The following is a 20,957-nucleotide window of genomic DNA, read 5'->3' as shown; positions in this document are numbered from 1 at the left end:
TTGAAGTCAATGGAGTCCATTAACTTCAGTGGGCTTTAAATCAGTCCTTTAACTCTTGATGGACCAAGTTTTTTTGAACGTGGTCCCTCTCTATTTCTGAGAGGTGACATGACTTGCCCTAGATCACACAGACCAGTGAAAGAACCCAGGTCTCCTGACTCCCACCCCAGTGCTCTATCCACTAAATCACTGCTTTTCATGCTTATCCTGCAGACCAGAGGGGATTTCTGGGGACAACCGTGGTAGGGAAAGCACAACTATAGTATCTAGAGACTAGTGGGAGCCAGTGAAGCCAGGCAGCAGTCCAAGGCTACACCTTGCATCCTTCAATGCTGTGCAGCTCTCAAGTGATCTGCAGGTTAAGAAATGGAACACCCAGTCTTTCTCACTGGGAAGCGTTCCCCTCCTCCCGCACCTCCAAGCAAGAATTCCTTGGAATCACAATGGGTTGACAAGTGTAGAATTATCCCTCCCCTAGGCAGAAGAATGGGGTCATTGGCCACAAACCTTGGCAGTACCCTGGAGTACGCATGCATGGGTCTCATTGCAAGATAGGGGCCTCAGTTTGTAAAGGAGTTTTGGGATCCTTGGTGTTATACAAGCATAAAACCAATAGCATTAAAAATCTTTTATACCATAAAAAGTAAGCTTAGAAATTCATAGGCGGTGCTGGTTAAATAAGAGGAGACTTTGGCTCAGTGTGTGTATCTGTGTATATACACATATAAATATATATGTATTAAAATGCTTTATACAGAGCCAGCAACCTTTTTTCCTCAGGAGCTATTCTGGAAGATCTGACTTGTCTAATTTTGTTCTAGATTCATATTAGACCCTAAACTGTACTCCAAAGGCCAAAAGAAATCACAAAGGCTTGCAGTTCCTGTTATTGATTTAAAGCTCTTGTAGTTTTATCTATTGAACTCTGAGAGCTAGATCATAATAAAGTGGCCTAATAGAACAAAGGGAACAGTCCAAGTGCAACTGAAGCAGAAGTTTAAAACAAACCAGTAAACTACATATCAAGGATGTCTTTTTATGAAAAAGATGCGTGTTACAAGGATAAAAAAAATTGCAAACAAACCAACCCACCCAACCCTCAAAGAAACTACTCATTGAAGAGAAAATCTCTAATAATTTATTGACCTTCAGTTTCACATTGTGAAAAAAAAATGCAGTTTTACAAAACCTTAAAATATAGTAGCAAACAGAGACAGAACATAGACATTTTCCTTCTTCACTTGTACAGTTTTCTTTTAGTATGTGAACCACATCTTCAATACTCAGGGAAGGGGCATTATTCAGCTCTAATCACTCTTATTAGACAGGTGTCAGGCCTAGAGAAAAGGGTCTACACAATTATACCAGAAGTGGAAGGCTGTCCTTTGTTATAAGTTTCTACAGCAACCAGCCCACAAAATAAGAAGAACCTTCCCGTCCTATGCCAAGGTTTTTGTGTGCACTCTGCTGTGAATTGCATTTGCTTCAAAGTGTGGGATGTTTTGCACGACTGGAATGGTCAAGTAGTAAGCCAGAATTCCCACATCAATTCAAAGAGCAGAAGCCCAGAATATTCCCTGCAGGGCCTGAGGCCCACCCTGACTTCAGTTTCCTTCAGCCTACACATAGGAATTAATCAAGCAGTTGAAAGCACACCACAACTTTGAAAACAGCTGCAGAAAATTCATCCCACTTTCGGAAGTTACATGGTATTATAAAACAGATTTTTGTCAGAGGCTAAATAGCCATGTATGGTGCAGCTTCAAGACAGAACTATATCCCTTCATTCAATGAAGAAAACGGAGGGCTTGATCAGATATACCTTTAGTCAAATGAGTAGTTCCATTGGGCATAACACTTCACTTCCTTGTTACTTGTGTAACCACATACACCTGTGCGAAGAGGATGTAAAACGTGACAGTTTGGATTTGGGAACATTTTACACCCACATTGCACAGGTGTGAATGACTACTCCACATACAAGGCAGTGGAGAATCCAGCCTATTTATTTTATTGGGGCAACTCGGGCTTATAGAAAGGTGCTTTACCTAAGAAGCATGACTATTGTTTAAAGCCATGTAGAAGAAGGGGATTGATTTTTAAATTTCTTTGTTATTATTTCAACAGTTCAACCTAACCTAGTGGAACTATAACTGTAACTCGTTTACTATATAGTTGTGGAGTCCTGTTCATGTCAAACCAGGGGTCACCCTAAAAATTCTTCCCTTGTGAGAAAAATTTAAGGGTGATCACTGTAAACGTTTTCAGATGGTAAGCTTAAAGAGCACAGTGACTTCATCATCGAGAGAAATGCAAACATCAACATAATTACTTTTTTTTTTTTGCATGCATGCATGCAACTAAAAATCCTTTACTTATACCACAGCAGAATACTACAACCATGTTGCTGACCACACTGTTATTAAGTTGGGCTCAAAAGACTTATGAAAAACACAACACGTGCTTCACAATGAAATCTGGCAAGGTAAGCACCTGTGAAACAGAAGTAAAGAAATGAAGTTAAGATTGGGTTCATACCCGACTCAAGACTAGACTGAGCAAATAAAATGGGTATTTTTTTTTAATCTTTTGGTTTATCATGATCATATCTGACATTTCTCAATACCAAAATGTCTGAAGACTCATCTGGCTGTGTGAAGATAAAAGATGCAGCAGAGATTAAGGATTATTTTTAAGTTCTAGTTCTGCAATTTTTCATGCTTCATTGTAACAACTGTGCCATGCCTTTTGGATCTTTGACACCATGGCACTCATTCATCCCACTTCTATGCAGACAGAGGAGCCAATCCTGTCAGTGCAAGTTGTTGGTTTTTTGTTTTGTTTTTTAACTAGTTCACTACTAATCTATTTTGTTTTTGTGAGTCAGCCAGACTCCACTCATCAGGTAAATGTCCCATAGTCTAAACTCATAAATAAATAAATAATTTTTTTGGCCAATGCCTTTCTCGGGGCTCCGTACACAGAAACCATCCCACAGCATCTTCTAGGTAACTGAGAGGCTGCACAAAGAGAAAGCTGTAAATGGTTTTGGCTAGTTCCAGATTCGAAATTCAAAGGCATGAGCAGGCCAATGAAATGGAGCAGGGACACTATCTACAGGATACACCACATCTAACCTGAGGAGTTGGTGGCCTGAGAAAGTGACCTCCATGGCTTCTTCCTTTAGTATGTGTGTAATTTAAGATCCTGCCTTGTAATCCTTCCATTTCTGACTGAGGAAGCCATCCCCTCACTCCCTCCCACCTCCAACTATTACTCAACAGTTTTCTTTTTTGTGTGCAGCAGAGCAAGTCAGAGACCACAAAATGTGCAAAACAAACAACAAATCACACAAATCCTTACAACATGAAGACATCTGCAGGCATTGTTTCAGCATGCAAGCACTGAACAATAAATAGCTACATCTACAAGTAACATAACAGGCATGGGACAGTTTAAGTCACCTATAAATACAGGGAGGAAGGGAAATCAAACATTTGGGGGAAATTATTTCTTTTTAGTTCCCCACTATTGCAAAAACCTTTTATTTATTTTTTTAATTGTGCTGTTCCTTATCCAATGAAAGGTCACTCACTGCAGATAGGAAACCACAAAGTGGTAATCTAATGGATTCTTCAGACACTGCCTATAAACAAGTTAATTCCTGTAGCAGTACTCTGCAGTGACACAGCTGTATCTTCATTCACAGCGACATCTCACTGTTTCAGACCTGGCCTGCTTCCCCGGCAGCTGGTGCTGATGCTTCAAACTGTCACAGTGAGAGGTGACAACCATTTCAAATTTCACGCACACACAATGGAGTCCATGAAAATCAAGAGTTGTAGGTTGCACAACTATGGAAAGTTCTGTACTTCTTTTGTTTTTCCTTTTCCCCATCCCCTCCCTTTGAAGGTCTGATTAATGCCGACATTAATCCACAATTACTAGTACAAGGAATCAGACCATAAGTTCATTCTTTCATATTTAAACCATGTGCTGATGCACCAAAGACAGTTTTTTCCTCCCATTCCTTCATGTCCAGGTTAGATAATTTACAAGGTGCAGATATTTTTCTTCAAACTCAAAGACTCTGAACGATTTTTCTTCATTAAAACCCATTTCTCCATAGCTGAGATTCCAAGTCTCTTCTCCAAATAATAGAGCAAACTAAACAAAAAAGGAGGGGGAGAAGAAAAGATTTAGAGGATTCTCGTGAGACAATATACAATAAGGTTTTCATTAGATGTCAAAAAAAAACTAAAAGCCTTTTACTTGTCTCTGTGTAATAACTAATCACTGATAGTAAATAAACCAACCACACCACTTAGGTCAGATTTTGCCTCCTTCACTTGCCTGGCCTTACTCTGCAAGCAGCCCCAGAGACTCCAATAGGGACTAGCCACGGAGTAGAGTTGTACTTCTGTGTGAATCTGACCCTTATAAAATAAAAGGTTAAATAGCATGTGGTCGATAGTGCTATTTTTGCTGGATTTTACACCACATGGCTTTTCCTGTTCTCAACAAATGGGATGGGGATATGCTTAAAAAAAAAAAAAAAGAAAAAAAAAATGAAAACAACCACCTCATGCAACTTCTCTCTTCCAGAAAAGCCTCACAAATTATTAGGGCAACCAGTTTATTCTACTCATGGGCCACGTCAAACTAGATCAGAGTGATTTTGAAGAAAGAGCTGGGAGGGAGTCGGAGGGTGCGGGTTCTCCTCTGTTCACCACGGAGAACTCTAAATTGAATTTATTCACCATAGAGAAAGTGGACATATTAATCCCCTTATTTAAAACTTCTCTGCTATTCATTATGGCAGAAATCTGTCTCGCTTCTTTTCACATGACAATGCACCATGCCTCAACAACTCCACACTGGAGTCTTTTCCAGGAGTTGATTATTCAGAAAAAATATATAGTCTTTGGATGCTGAGATTTGGCTACCATATTTAATTATGAAGCCTATGTTAAGTGCAAGTTTCCAAACCAGACACCAGTCTCATATTTACAGTAGCTTTAGACAGCACAGCTAGAATTTAGGGTGCACATGCACAGTAACTCTACTCAAGTCGATGCAGTTAATCTGAATGAACACACATATGTGCAGGAGAGCAGAATGTAGCCCTATATTGTCAGTGCCGCAATGCCTAAGAACAGCAGGGTATACTCACAGCCTTAGCCTGAAATCTCTTTGCCTTTGAGGGTTTAAGACAGACCCTTTTCATTATTTTCAATGTAATTTTTTATTGCTGATTAGTGTCGCCTAGACATTCTTCAGACTAATGTGTCATCTTTTCCCTTCTTGAAAGGTACATCTCAACACTGAAGCCAAAATAATGTTTCCTATCATGGGATGATTAACCAAAAAAAACCAACAAAATTTAATCTTGCAAGGGGAAAATAAAACAAAGCTACTCAAAAGAGCAAAGTTTGAAGGAAGAAACAAAACAGACTAAAATCTTCCTAAGCTGTGGCAGGCTGGGGCCACACAACACCATGAAAACAGAGGGTAATCAGAAGTAATTTCCTTTTTGTCCCTCCCACCCACTGACAGAACAGTGGGAGTCAGTAAAAATCTACTGGCTGGATGAGCATGCCACACTAGAGAGGTTTCAGTTTACGGTTGCATTCATCCAGTTATCTTACAGGCTAGTGAGGCTAAAGTAATGGCCTTTAACAGGATATTGCAAAGCAAACGAAAGCCTTAAGTGCCATTATATTTGGACTACTATTTTTCAGGGAAAAAAAAAAAAACTCTGTTTTATGTGCTGTAAATTTTAGAACAATGAAGTCAATCTTAGGAGAATAAAAGTCAATATTTTTCTTGGCACAGATCCTGAGTCGGGGCATTCATTACTACTGTTCTGATAACACTGAGCCCTGCTGAAATGAGTAATAGAAACTGGCTGAATGGTATGGATTTAAAGATGTGTTCCCAGCTTTCCGGCTAGCAAGGAAGTAGTCTCAAAGAAGCCTATTTGCTCAGTTTGAGTTATCGGAAGTGTGCAATTAATCTCAGACACCCAGGATATAATCAACCTCCAATGTTTGCAAATGTTGGATGGAATCCAAGACTCTGTTTTTCTAAGACTAAGTTGTGGGGGAGATGGAAAAGTTACAGGTGGTTATTCAACTTAAAGACCAAAGTGTCATTGGAAACATGACCTCACTACATTTCCTACTAGATTTCAGCTCTGAGTTGCTATTCTGCAGTGGCCCAAAAATGCACTCCTTACTTTGTCAAAATTCCAATTCAGCTCAAGGGGATATGGCAAGATGAGCCCTCAGCACACCACTGGGTGAAAAAATTCCCCAATGATCCCCAGATTATTAGATTTATCCTGTTACAAGGACAATCAGGTGTCCTGCTATTTATTGCAGGAGCCAGCCAGCCATCTCCTTGTAGTCCAGTTGCCAATAAAATCCTGTCAACGTGACCCGTCTGAAGAGCAAGATGCTATGAAGTCTATAAAAGCAGACTGGTATTATCTTTCTGAGGTATCTACTTTGATCTGGAGGTTCTAGGTTACTGCAAAAGTTACTGCAGAGCTGATTTAATTATTTTAAACTGTTTTTCCTTCAATAGTTTTTTGCAACCTGGCTGGTTTTATGGTTGCATTATGCAGTATTCAAATCCCTTAAGAAATTACTACTCGCAGGGCATGGCTCATTTAGGCAACATAGCTTGCTTCTGAGGGTTAAACATGCCATCGGAATGTGTTTGTAGCCATGCTGCTGCATTGCAGTCTCTCAGAAAAAACTGAGCAACACACACTGAAGCACAGTATTCATAAGTTTTAATGCAAAATAATTCACGTAAGAACTCTAGAAAATATCCGAGGCTTAGCTTAAGTGATGCCATTCAGGAAAAGATGGGGGGAAATAATGAAAAATCAGATTTAGTTTGAGACAATGCTTAGCAAGTTAACTCTGTTTTGTGGTGCTGATATAAACTGATTCATATTTTGGGCTGCTCAGATATTTTAGTGGTTTTCCAAATGAAGAAGAAACAAAAAGTAGAAAATCCTTCTTTAGCAGAGCCACATAACCAGAAAAACAAGCAAGGCCAAATTTAGACTTGCCTGTAAGAAGTTGCATGTGGTGTGAGTTTGGCCCATTATGCCTAACTATAAATGAGGTTGCATTTGCTTTGGAACACTGCCAAGTAATTATTTGAACCACAGTATTACTGGTATATCTGAGTGACATTATATACAGTCAGACACATAAACACAACTTTCCTTTGAAAAACAAGCATTTTAAAAGTATATTTAATGGGCCAAATTCAACCTTGGCATAAGCAGGTGCAATTCCATTGACTTCAGCTGTTGCAGAAGGGTGGACTTGGCCCAGTGTGTTTGTGCAATACCTTATATAGCCACTGGTAACAATGCAGCTGCAGCAAGATTGTTCACACAGAGCGCTGTCCAGTTGAACTAGTCACCACCCTGCTGCAGCTCATGATTAGAGGGTTAACAGAAGTCTTTTTAGGTCCTCATGTTGATTGACCAGTTCTGTGTAGTTAAGGAAACATCACCTCTCCCTAGCAGGTAAATGATTTATAACTGAATTTGTAATAATTAAACCATATTTTCCCATCAGCATCACACCTAGTGGAAATTACATATTCAACATCTAAACTGAGAGGCAAAGTGATCAATCCGGTGAAGAGAGTATGGTGCTGGGAGCCAAGCAATCTGGGTTCCATTCCTGGCTCGGTCACTAATATGATGCATGACCTTGGACAAGTCACTTAACAGCTGTGTGCCTCAGTTTTCCTTACTGTAAAATACAAATAATGTACTTACCCTCCTTTGAGATCTACGGATGTAAAGAACGGTGAGTGCTAAGTACTATTATATTTGTATTCATAGGTATAACTTCTTACCTGACAAGTTGCAATCACAAAATACACACAGTTATGAGGGGAGGTGTTTCCATGTGCTGACAAATGCTGTGGGAATTAGTGAATAGGGCACTGTGGTTATGCTGTTCCATACATCTAATGTGGGATCATAGCAGTCCAATGTTTTGCATCTTTGAATCCCAAAATAGCCTCCAACTACATACAGTTTGTTTCCAGATGCTACTGCATGGCAGCTCATTCGCTTAGCTGTCACATCTCCCACCTTAGTCCACTGGTATGTTTCACTGTTGAATTTATAAGCTGAGCATGCTGAGAATTCAGTATCTCCACCCATAATAAAAATCTGGTTACCCAAAACAGCTGCAGCTGTGTAGCGCCAGGGCTGGGGGCAGGTGGCTGGTACTGTCCATCTGTTTTCACATTGATCATAACATTGAACTTTGGGCAGCTTGTCATGGCTAACACTGGTACCACCAAAAGCAAATAGCTTAAGCTTTGCACTAACTACAGCTGCATTGCTTACTCCTTCTCGAAGTGGTGCAACCATTGTCCATTTGTTGGTCACAGGGTCATACTGTTCTACTTGCTTTAAGGATACTGAAGGGGAAGCTGGAAGGCAACCAGTTGCTGCAGTGTGTCCTCCTACTACATACAAACAGTGTTTGAGTTCAGCAGAACCATGCCCAAACCTAGCTACCAGCATGGGGGCAGCCTTTGACCACTCCTCATGAAGAGTGTCATACACCCAAACATCTTTGGAGACTCCATTTTCTGATCCCCGGCCTCCAGTGATATACACTTTGCAGCCAATAGCACAAGCACTGAACTCTTTCCGTGGACTTGGGATGTCAGCCTTTGGAATGATCTCTTTTGCCTTTTGGTCCACCAGATACAGCTTGTCACACATAAAGGTTTGGCCCCCCAGAAGAAACAGTGCATGGCCAGTTTTACGAGGTCTGGCACACAAACTGGTGACCACACCATCATTCTGTAAGATCTTTAGCTTGCATCTTATTGCTTCTTCTACTATATCTTTGCTTTTCCTTTGCTTAGTGATAAGTTCTTCCATGGCTACATTCTCCATAAGGTAGATGGCTGGCAAGAGAGCCAGTCTCACAGTTTGCAATAGTTCAGGGAGATAACAGTGGCGCTTATTCAGATCATAGTTAACCCAGTTAATAGCTGACTCATATACTAATCTTTCATCTTCAGTTTCTAATTCTTCACTGGAAAGGAGCTGCACAACCATGTCTTTTGGCAGCTGGAGAAAATCTTCACTTTTACTGATAGTTTGGAAGTTGCTAAGACACATCGTCCAAGAGAGTTCATAAAGCTTGGTGCACTGGTGAGCATCTGACAGCAGCAGCATACCAAGGCAGTTGATGGGATGAAGGTTCTTCTCCAGAAACTCTGCGCAAGCATCTCTGATATCCTGGAATTCTAACATGTCTCCAGCCTCTAGCAGGGACTCTGCATTCTCTTCATTGATGATAACTCTGGAGGAGTACGCATAGTCCAGCAGAAGTTCTAAGACTTCTGGATGAATAGAATTATGAAAATTGACTTCACTAGCCTGGCTCTCTTTAAGTCCACCACTGAACATTGCTTCAAAGTAGCGACTACATGCAGCTAGGACAGCTCTATGGCAAGGGAATGACCTGTTCCCAGCATGGAGAAGTACATCTGTAAAAAGCCGTTGTTGGCGTAGAAGATTCAGGTGAGTAAGGACACTATCAGCATATGATGATTTGTGGAATAAGTATATGTTTATAGAGCCAGTGCTGGCTCTAGACTTGCGATTCTCATGCATGCTGACTGACATTTTCTGCCACACCTAAAAATAAACAAAAATTAAATAAGATTAAGGGTTCTCATGACAAATGTTTATGACATACTTCTTTTAATTAAAAAAAATTATATGCATCCCTGATAATCATTGGAAACAGGAAGCCTGTTCTGAGCCTATTATAGGCATGAGAGGACAAAGAATTATACCTACTTCAGTATATGTTTATTTTTTTCCCTGATGAGTTTCTTAAATGACATGCCCCACTATTATTGCCCAAGAGCAGGTTTATCTTGGGAAACCTGATCTCCAACTTTCATGACAATATTAGGCAAGGAAGACAGAGGAAAAATAAAGACCTAGAGCTGATTTTCTCACTCCTCCCCAGTGTAGCACAGCTGATTCATCACATACTCACACTCAAACACACTTGAAACATTCTCCTGCTTTGAATCATAGTAGGAAGAGCTACCAGACAGAATACCTTATGGAATGTAAAAAGACTGCATGGGAGAACAAGAATGTACTCATTCCATTTTGATGATTTCTTTTGATATAATGGTTCCATATCTAACAGCAGGAAGTGGGAAAGATAAGACAGAGACAGATAACATTGCAAGGATATTGTTACATGACCAAAGTTTTATTACAATATCATGGCTAAATATTATAGAAATCTACATCTTGTTTATCTCCAGTGGTCATCTGCTACTGAGTGACGGTATGTGCTTAAAGTCTTGGCATGGTAAATTGTACTGACTGCTATTCTGCAGTCCCCCTGAGTTAGGCTCTCAGAGAACAAGAGTCTGCAGTTGTTGGTTTGGGGGTGGGAGGAAAGAATATTCTACGTTGCTACCCCTGTCCTTTCAAAACCAGCGCTGTTTTGCTCCCATTTTAAGCAAGTTATAAGTGACCTTGGAAGGATTCAGCTGCCTTCCATGGTCTCTTCCAACCATTTGCAAGTTTATGTATTTCGTATGGGCCAATCTTCTGGGTTAAGTAAGGCAAGTGGTTGGCCCTAAATTAAGCTGAACTGATGTATGATATGGTCTTTTGAGTTGGAACTTAATTTCCTAATGATTATCATCAGGATTTTAAAGAAGAAACAACATGGGAAATACATAGTGTTTGGTCTTTATCAGGCCTGATCCAAAGCCAACTAAAATCTATAGTAATCTTTTCAGTTACTTCAGTAAGGTTTAGATCAAGCCCTTTACAGTGTGACTGAAAACATGAGCTGTGCACAGCACTTTGGACCAATGTTTTAGGTTAACTGCAGTAACTATAGCCAAGTATGCTATTAAAATACATGCAACTACTTTTACATGGTAAGTATAATTGCATTACCTGACAAATAATCATCATTCAGAGGACATTCAAGGGTCACATACACTAATCCAGGACTAAATTTACCCATTTATCCTATTGCCAAAAGGTTAAACTGAACATGTGCCTCAATTTCAGCTTTGTGTGGCTACAGAATTACACATAGGATCATGGCTCTGGGTATTAGTTCATCAACAGTTTAGATGCAAAAGTGGGAAGATCAACCCTCATTTGGCAAACATTGTGGAGCCAGATTTCAAAACCTTTACAGGGATTTTGTAATTCCATAAGTTGTTATGATCAGGGCTGGCTCCAGGCACCAGCCTGGCAAGCAGGTGCTTGGGGCGGCCGCTCCAGAGAGGGGCGGCACATCCAGGTATTCGGCGGCAATTCGGCGGACAGTCCCTCACTCCCGCTCGGAGCGAAGACCCTCCTGCCGAATTGCCGCTGCAAATCGCGACTTTTTTTTTTTTTTTGGGGCTGCTTGGGGCGGCCAAAACCCTGGAGCCGGCCCTGGTTATGATTCAATACACAACATTCTGTATGTTTTTCTGGATTGGTCTGTCTCACATTTAGGGCCCAATCCTGCAAGAGGCCGAGTGCCTCCTGTGGGGTGTGGAGCAACCTCAGCTTCCAATCTCTGAAGTCAGTGGGAGATGCAGCACTCAACATCCCCAGGCAGCATTTAGCATTTTATAGGATTAGGTCCTTAGGTGCCCATCCTAACACGAGCTACACATGGACAGATCCCGGCACTCTTGGGCATCCCCAGTTAAGTCAATGGAGGACCAAACAGATACAGGGATCCCCTGCCCCTCCCGGTGGTATTCACTGCAGGATGGAGTTATTTGCATCCGAGACTATGTATCCCGCTGTGTACTGCTGCAATACTAAGCATGCCAACAGCACTCAGCACTAAATAATAACTTTTTTTTTTTTTTAAATTAACACACTGCAAATACAGGCGTGTTCTGATCCAGAGTGGTGCTGTGAGTTCTCATGATTTGTGGCTGCACAGAACCATGCAGGATCAAGTCCTGAACACAAAATAAAAGAGCTAAGGAACTAGAGTTATCCCCATGTTTGAGAATGGTGAACTACAGACCATATGCAGAGAGGTGGGACAGAAGTAGGAAAGTGCAAATCACTGCATGTTGCCCAAGCCCACCCACAGGCCTAGAAAGAAATACTGATTTCAGCTGCAAAAAAAAAAAATGATAAAAGCCACTGTGAGACTTTGTTGGGATAGGGAGTTTAGGGTTTCACCTCATTTCTGTTTTGCACACAGCAATATCCTAAAAGACAAGATCTGATCTTTCAGTGACCAAAGCCATTTTTATTAATTACTTGCAGTATTCATAATGTTCCTCTTTAGCAAACTGTAACAAAAGCATTACACCTGTATCATTCTAAAGTTGCCTCTCTATTTAGAAGAATTCAAGGTGTGGCAAGTCACATTTTAGTAAGCTAAACATATTTCCTCAAAAAGAACAAAGATACATATTTGTACATCTTCCCCCTCAAGTCCCACACTAGTTTTTGAGTTGTTCTACAGTCAATATGTACAGACAAAGTACCATTAAAAAAAGATTTCTTATAATTTACTAGCGAAATAGTGTTTTTGTGAATAAGTCTGGTTTGCAATTGTTGAAAATGCAATTTGGGCCAAAATGTTAATAAGTATATTTAAAGCTATAAAACTATTCAAACAGACATCTTTGATTTCTCTAGTTGTTGCTTCAAATTATGCAAGCCTCAAACATTTCAGCAGAGGTAATTCACAGAGTCACTGAGCAGGTGTTCATCTTGAATAAAATGTGTCAACTCCCTTCAGGGAATTTTTCCTTAGAAACAATAACATTTGAATGTAAAGGACAAATGGTCAGTAAAATACAAATATATATTTATCATGAATCACTAATGAAATAGACATTGAAGCAAGGGATTGATTTATGATGTACTTCAACAAGCTACTTGTCACAGCAACCTCAAATCTGGTAGTACACAATGTTCAACAACCTCTTGCCCTCCTTCTTAACAGCTTTAGGTTCTGAAGGTCTCAGCTCAGTCAAATAAAAAATTAAGTGTTTTCAGTTATTTGCACATTATGTACAAGATACAACTTCCTATTAGACCACTATAATCTCATCGTTTCTCCAGTGAGATACTTGGGGGGAGGAGGGGAAATCACTGCTGCTCAACTACCATTGCATAAATTGATCCTTTTTTCAGTTGCTAAGTCTGCAGTGATGCCCAACCCCTTTCTAACATTCCTCAATATAACCCATTGCACAGAAGTTACATGAAGTGTAAAACAGGACATCACTTATTATGCATTAATTTTTTGTACAATTCCTGTTTTTTTTGTTGTTGGTTTTTTTTTTCTTTTTTTTTTTTTTGCCAAATGCAGACCATTTCAAAATGATTGTGTGATAGTACATACCTATGTACCCACGTGCCTATATGCTCCCCCTTCAATGTAGTATCTGAACACCTCCCCAGTATTTCAAATCAGAAACAGTATCTGTTTCTTCCCAACCTGCAGAAGAAATAACTTAATTAGTTTATGCAGATTTCTGTTTTATCTGTGTAAATGAGCATTGTATTGGTTGTGTATGAAAAACTTTCTAAAAGAAAGAATAGAAGAAATGGGTTTTGCCTTTGATTCTGAAAGTGGTAAAAGTCCATTGTCATTCTAATTCTGGTTACTCAGCCTTATTAAAAAGTCAACTGACATTTCTTATGTGTATTTTCCAAAATAGTCATTTGAAAAATTTGAAAAGGCAACTACAAGAAGTCAATATTTAAGGTTAGTATCTAGCATTACCGGAAGCAAGTGTTTCTATTTGCCAAAGACAGACACATACCAGAAATGTCTAACGGTTAGTGCAAATATCTATCCACCAGTGTTGCATTTTCCTTCAAAAGGTTGCAATGAGCACATGTTTCTGTTAGTCTTAAAGGTGCCACAAGACCCTCTGTTGCTTTTTACAGATTCAGACTAACACGGCTACCCCTCTGATAATGGGCACATGGTGCACAAACAGCGGGACCTGCTTTCAGGAGTGAACACAGGATGCTTACTAATGCAGAGAATCTACCAGTTGGGTGGTCTGATGTGACCATCAAGCCCACACAGTCGTTCAATATTAAATTAGAGATCAATAGACAGACTCAGTTCATATGTATAGTAAAAAAAGCTATGAGGCAGCTGAAAATGCGCCCTGGCAGTGAGATGAAAATACCTCCCAACTTAACAGCCTCAGTGCAGGACTGCTTCATTTTACAATACAAGCAATCAGAGCGCCAGCTGATCTATGCATGGAACAAGTTGCACCAAGTCTGCTAAGCTCGGAGAGTTTTCCGCTCCCTGCCAAGGCACCTTTTCAGCCACCCGCAAGGCTGTCTGTGGCAACGGGTCCCTCGCCCTGCTCGCTTCGCTCTGGGGTGAGAGTCAGAGCGATCCCTGCGAAGGGAGAGAGGCAGGCTAGCGCGCAGCCCTCTCCTCCCACAGCCTCCCTCTTCCCGGGGCTGGGGACGCAGAAACGCGTCCTGCCATGAGCGCACCGCCAGCAGGGAAGGAAGAGCTGCTGCTTCCTTCCCCGAGTGCTGCCCGAACACCCGCCCGTCGGTCCTCCCGCCTGCGGACAGCAGCCCCCCGCCAGCCCGCCCGGCCCCCCGCAACAGGTCCGCGCGCAGGAACTTACAGCCGCGGCGCCGGGCTCCCTCCTGCCTCACGGCCGCCGCTCAGGACAGGCGACAGGCTGCGGGAGCCTGTCCCGCCCCTTCCCCGGCGGCCAGCAGCCTCCAGCTCGCTCTTCCTCCCTTCTCCTGCCGGGCCGCGCAGGGGGCAGCGGTGCCTCCCTCCTCTAGCCCAGGCTGGGGACTGGAGACCCGCGGGCAGCCGCACTCGGGCCGGGCGAGCGCTTGCGCGGAGTGGAGGCGGAGGCGCTGCTGCTGCAGGAGGCGGCCGCTCGCCGGCTGCTGCAATTTGCGGTGCGGGGAAGCGGGTATATGGGCTGCGGCCGGGAGGGTGGGGGGCACATATGCAAAGAGGCTGAGTGACACACGGGGGGAGGGCCGGGGGAGGACGCGAGTTAATGGAGCCGCGGGGAGGCTGCAAGCAATGCTGTCACATGGGCCAGCGGCCAGCGGGGGGAGGGACACAAAGGGAAGAGGCGCCGCGGCATGGATGAGGCACCTCGCCCAGCCCGGGCCACAGGAAGAGCTGCCGCAGGACATGTGCGCCCAATGTCCCCAGCGCAGAGCCGAGCCCACCGCCCTCCTTCCCACATCCTCTGCAGCCCGGTGTATCCCAGTGCACTTAGCAAGGGCCACACCCCTCATCTCCCCTGGACAGGTCTGCTAGACACAGGCTCCACTCCAGCCTCCTCAGACAACGAGGAGCCAAAGGTGGCTCCTCCAGCGTCTGGGACCGAGCTCGGTGCAGGCCGTCTCCATTGCCTGGCACACCGCAGGGACACGCCCGCGACCGGAGAGCTCGGGGCTCCGCACCAAAGGAATGAGACAGCGTCGATCTGCATAATGCTACAGACGGTAGCAGAGGAGATGTGCTATGAGGTGTATTTTAAGAGATGAGCTACATGGGATGGACTCAGATATATGTTACAGGGTGCACGGGGAGACCACGCTGAGAAAAACCCATCATAGACCTGACCGCATAGGAAAAGGCTTAACCTATGTTTGCAGAAATAATAAGGCATGTCATAGAGCTTTTTAACTTTGTGCAGAAATTCCCCAGCCTAATGCAATGCATCAATCACACGTGGAAAGCCTTAGGAAGCGGAAAGCGAGGTAGGACTGTTTGTCTTTAACGCGATGATAAAGCTAGTTCAGTGAGCTGGGAGCAGAACAAAGCAGCTGTGGGCAACTCCATCTGCAGCCCGCTAGGATGATCCTCCCTGAAAGAAAAGCAGCCTCTGCGCTTGAAGCATCTGCTGCTAACCTGGGAACACTACAGCACGATCTCGGTCTGAGATATGTGAAAGCGGGAGCGGCCAGTTTCTGCTGCTAGCAATGCGTCTCCCTCCACCCCCTCCACGTGTTTCCCAACCAATAGCCAGCAGCGCATGATTCAAAGCAAACTACAGTGCTGGGGTTCCTTCTATCTGCTGAGATAAAACACTCGGTTGTGATTGAATTTTCATTAAGCCTTTTTAGTTTTATCGCTTAAAGCTTATACAATAAAGTAATTCAGCAGCGCAAACTTAGTCCTGACTTTAATTATTTGCTAATTAGCAAAGCGGAAAAAACTAATTGGCAAGAAGGCTGATTTTAAAAATAAACATCTAAGCATACAATAATATTATATAAAGACACTGAGCAGTTCACTACATTTTAGTAGAGAAGAAATCTGATATTGTCATAAAGTTCTTCAAACTTGCTACCAAAATATGTAAGGAGATTGGGGGGGCAGTTTTTTGTTGTTTGTTTTTATTTAATGGTCTCTAATAGCTACAGGAAGAAAATGGAAATGACTTTAAGCTCTCTGAATAGGTTAGTTTGGGAAGTTCATTCTTTCTTCACAAGGAAAGAAATGTCATCTGAAGTTATGATATAAACAGGCCAGAGGCCAATTCATAATACCCGTTTCCTTTTTCATGTACATGTCTGGATTCAAAATACTCCATAGAATACAGATATGCACACAATCAATTCACAGCAGGAGCACATCATGAGGAATTCTAGGAAGCCTAGGGGCATGCATAAGGAAATAGAAAATGGTGCAGTGGTGAGCAAATGAAAGGGTAATTTGTTACACAGTTTTGTTCTGTTTTCTTTTAAATACAAAATTGCATTATGAAATTAGGCACAAGAGATACAGAGATATTAAGATATTGCACATCTGTATGTAACAAAATACATTTAAAGCCTGTTTGGGTATGTGAATTTCTCAGAACTCATGCAGAGTAAGCAGTGTCTTGTAAAAGATGCTGTAGCTGAAACCAAGGGCCTGATCCAGTGCCCACTGAAGTCATTGGAAAGTCTCCCATTGACTTTAAGGGGCTTTGGATTTTTGAACATTTGGGGTTGGCCATATTGTCTTAGTCCATCCTCAGCTCAGGCCTCATCCACTCACAGAAGTTGCACCATTTTAACTAAATGGATTTAGCAATACACTTTTAGTGCAGACACAGTAATACTAAAAAAAAAAGTCCTTTTGCTAGCTTATTTCACCCAGAACAATGGTATGAACTACACCAAAAAGAGGACTTTTTTTGCCAACGTGAACCACATCTACACTAGCAGGGTCTGCTGATATAGCTGTACTGGCAAACCTTTGAAAACAGACCAGGCTTACATGCCTGCAGCACAGACTGCAATCTCATAGTTAATGCTATTAACAGCTGTGTCCTGGTCTGGTGCCTTGTTAGACTCTTAACATCATTATTTTGTTAGACTGCTAAATAAACAGCATGGGGTTAAATGTATTAGCAGCCTTCAAAGGTAATTTTTCTTCATTCCTTCCTAATTTACACTTTGACTGAATTAATTAGAATGATCTAATTAACACTGTACAACAGCCATACCAGTGTCAGACACATCTCAGGAGGATACAGCCACGCACACCTTTCAATGGCCCACACCTGTTTTTCTTATCAATTTACTTGTATGGGTTTCTCCAATCTGCCTCTAAAATATAGTTCCCATTTGATGTAGCACAATATTTTCTTGTTGAATGCCAAAGATATTTGTAAGCGTTTGGAAAGAAGGTTAAAATATAGTGATTCTCAATGAAAACTGTTACCCGTTGCCCATTTTATGGGAAAAGACAAAAGGAAAAAAACTCAACTTTTGAGAGGAAGGGGAAAAACTATTTTAGATTTCCTTCCAGGAATTGTAATCTGGCCATCGCCCTTAGATGTCCTCACTGCATGGCTTTGAAATGCAAAGCAAAATAAAGCCTGTTTCAGGCTGAAATTTGGTAGCCCCTGTGGGCCAAATTCTGCACATAGACTTTAAGGCCAGAAGGGACCATCATGATCATCTAGTCTGACCTGCATGTTGCAGGCTACAGAACCTCACCCACTAATGCCTGTCATAGACACCTAACCTCTGGCTGAGTTACTGAAATCTTCAAATCATGATTTAAAGATTTCAAGTTACAGAGAATCCAACATTTACATTAGTTTAAACCAGCAAGTGACTCATGTCCTATGTTGCAGAGGAAGGTGAAAAACTCCCGGTCTTGGCCATTCTGACCTGGAGGAAAATTCCTTCCCAACCCCAAATATGGCGATCAGTTAGATCTGAGCATGTTGACAAGACTCACCAGACACTTGGGAAAGAATTCTTTGTAGTAACTCCAAGCCCTCCCCATCTAGTGCCCCATCTCCAGCCATTGGGATTTTTGCTACTAGCAATAGCAGATGGGCCACATGCCATTGTAGGCAATCTCATCATATCATCCCCTCCATAAATTTTCCAAGCTGAGTCCTGAAGTCAGATTGTGTTTATTTTGTGCCAGTTTGTGTCCCCCCCCACCCCTGCGCGCACGCACATACACACTGTTCCCCTTGGAAGGCTGTTCCAGAACTTCACTCCTCTGATGGTCAGAAACCTTTGTCTAATTTCAAACTTAAACTTGTTGATGGCCAGTTCATATCCATTGTTTCTTGTGTCTACATTGACACTTAACTTAGGGGACTGGTAACTGCTGATAGTGAGGAGCACAATGGCAGCTCTCCCCCCCTCCCCCACCATTACAGCCAGGTGTTAACTTCCTGGTAACTGCCAAGGTAGCTGCCAGCAACAGCCACTTGACCATGGTGCCCCCTTGATCACGGCACACAGGGACAATGGGTGGGGAAGGCAGTGGGGGCCAGAACACCAAAATACAAGACCGCCCACCCTTAAGGTCAGCTCTGCCAGGGTTGGCCTTAGGGAAAATGGCACCTGGGGCAAATTTGTATTTTGGCACCCCCACTGCCTCCTCCAGCCCCCCACTCATTGCCCCAACTCCGATACCTCCCCCAGACCCTCCAGCCCTCCCCATCCCTCTGGCCCACCCTGCCTCCCTCACCCCCTTATTGCCCCTCTGCTCCCCCCCACAGACTCCCCTCCCACCCCCTATCTCCCCTGACTCCCACTGCCTCCCCAGAACCCCACCCATGGCCCCTGCTGCCTCTCCCACCCCCCACTGCCCCTGTGGCTCCTCACTGCCTCCCCAGGCCTGCCCACCCCCCATTTCCTCTGGCTCTGCTGTCTCCCCCAGCCCCCCACTCATCCACCCCATGGCTCCTGCTGCCTCCCCCAGACAGCCCCCCAATTGCACCTAGCTTCGCTGCCTCCCTCAGATGCCCACCTTTCCCCCCTGGCTCCCACTGCCTCCCCCAGCACCCCACCCCTCCACCCCATGGCCCCTGGTCCCGCTTTCTCCCCCAGATGCCCACCCATTGCCCCTGACCCCACTGCCTTCCCTGGCCCTCCACATATCCCCCATCCCTGCTGGACTCTGCTGCCTCCTCTCACCCCCACTGCCCTTGTGGCCTCCCACTGCCTCCCCCAGCCCCCCACTCATCCATCCCATGGCTCTTGCTGCCTCCCCCAGACACCCCCCCCCAGCTCCTGCTGCCTCCCCCAGACACCCACCTATCCACCCCTGGTCCCTGACCTCATTGCCTCCCCCATCCCCATTGCCCCAGCCCCTGCTGCCTCCACCGGCCCCACACCCCATCCCCAGGCCCCCCTTCCTCCCCTCGCTCCCTTTGCTCACCCCAGTCAGTGGCACTCAGGCAGGCTAGCCCAGACATGTGACTGAGCAGGTAACTGCGGCTGCCAGCCAGGAAGGGACAGAACTGCTTCCCCGCACCCTCTCTGGCAGAAAGCTGGGCTGCCAGCCCAGTCTCGCTTACCTGCTCTAGCCGCCACCTAGTGGGGATCAGTGGGATTGCTGGCTGCTGGTGCCTTTCCCAGCCACGTCTCTGCAGTGCAGCTGCGGCTACCGACTCCCACCCTGGCAGACGTGACCCCTCTAGGGTGACCAGATAGATGTCCCGATTTGGTTTTTTTTTCCTTATAAAGGCACCTATTCCCCCTCCTCCCGATTTTTCACACTTGCTATCTGGTCACGCTAGACCTATGCTCCCTAGTATTTATCCTCTGATGTATTTATACGGCACAATCATATGTCCCCTCAGCCTTCATTTGGTTAGACTAAACAAGCCAAGCTCCTTGAGTATCCTCTTGTAAGGTAGATTTTCCTTCCTCTGATCATCCTAGTAGCCCTTCTCTGCACATGTTCCAGTTCGAATTCATGTTTCTTAAGCATGGGAGACTAGAATTGCAATTCTAGTCTCCCATGTGCCTTGTATAATGGCAAGGTCTCACCAGTGCCTTGTATAATGGCACTTCCCTATCTCTACTGAAAATATCTTGCCTGATGCATCCTAGGATTGCATTAACCTTTTTCACAGCCCCATCATCACATCAGCGGCCCATAGTCATCCTGTGATCAACCAATGTCCCCAGGTCTTTCTTCTCCTTTGTCGTTTCCATCTCAGTACCACTGATAAAACTCCAAAGTCAATGGGATTGCACCAATATAACTTAGCATTTTGGGGCCTGAGTCTCTGGGCATTTGCACTGCTGTAAATCACCAGTAGACCCACTGAAATCAATGGAGTTGCACCACTGTGTACTAGTGGTGTACTATGTGGTTTCCATAAAATTTTAATGTTACATGACACAATAGAAAAAAAGGCAATTTGGTTTCTTTTAAGCAATAATGTTAAGAATCTATCAATCAATGTATGATGGCAATGGTTACAAATGCTTTTTTGTAGTCCTGCAAATGAAAATGGATTTGCTTTTTATATTGATATTTTCCAGGCAGGTTTATAACACTGTGTATTTGGGGGAGGAGGGGAAAATTATACCTGTTTCATTACAAGTTAGCATAAGACTCAAACTCCATCCTTAATTTTTGGGGAGGGTAGAGCTAGAAAGGCCCTCT

At 43.5% G+C, this 20,957-nt stretch overlaps 1 protein-coding gene across 2 annotated transcripts; it reads right to left on the bottom strand.

Moving 5' to 3' along the window:
* Window positions 1-1,115: 1,115 nt before the first annotated feature.
* ENC1 (ectodermal-neural cortex 1) lies at window positions 1,116-14,997 on the bottom strand. Of its 2 annotated transcripts, XM_034773848.1 has the most exons (4): window positions 14,689-14,997; window positions 13,425-13,520; window positions 7,891-9,703; window positions 1,116-4,167 (listed from the first exon to the last, which is right to left on the bottom strand). In XM_034773848.1, exon 3 carries the CDS (start codon window positions 9,689-9,691, stop codon window positions 7,922-7,924), a length of 1,770 nt encoding a protein of 589 aa, XP_034629739.1. In that variant the 5' UTR covers window positions 9,692-9,703; window positions 13,425-13,520; window positions 14,689-14,997; the 3' UTR covers window positions 1,116-4,167; window positions 7,891-7,921. The 2 variants fall into 2 exon arrangements, with proteins under 2 accessions (XP_034629739.1, XP_034629740.1); XM_034773849.1 differs by lacking the exon at window positions 13,425-13,520.
* Window positions 14,998-20,957: the final 5,960 nt, after the last annotated feature.

This window comes from Trachemys scripta, chromosome 6 (genome assembly GCF_013100865.1).
Source record: "Trachemys scripta elegans isolate TJP31775 chromosome 6, CAS_Tse_1.0, whole genome shotgun sequence".
NCBI classification, from domain to species: domain Eukaryota; kingdom Metazoa; phylum Chordata; order Testudines; family Emydidae; genus Trachemys; species Trachemys scripta.
Note: the sequence above shows the minus strand (reverse complement) of the source record. Positions and strands in the feature narration are given on the sequence as shown.

What these genes read in the sequence shown, in the direction of transcription:
- ENC1 (XM_034773848.1), bottom strand. Translation starts at nt 9,691, where the DNA reads ATGTCAGTCAGCATGCATGAGAATCGCAAGTCTAGAGCCAGCACTGGC.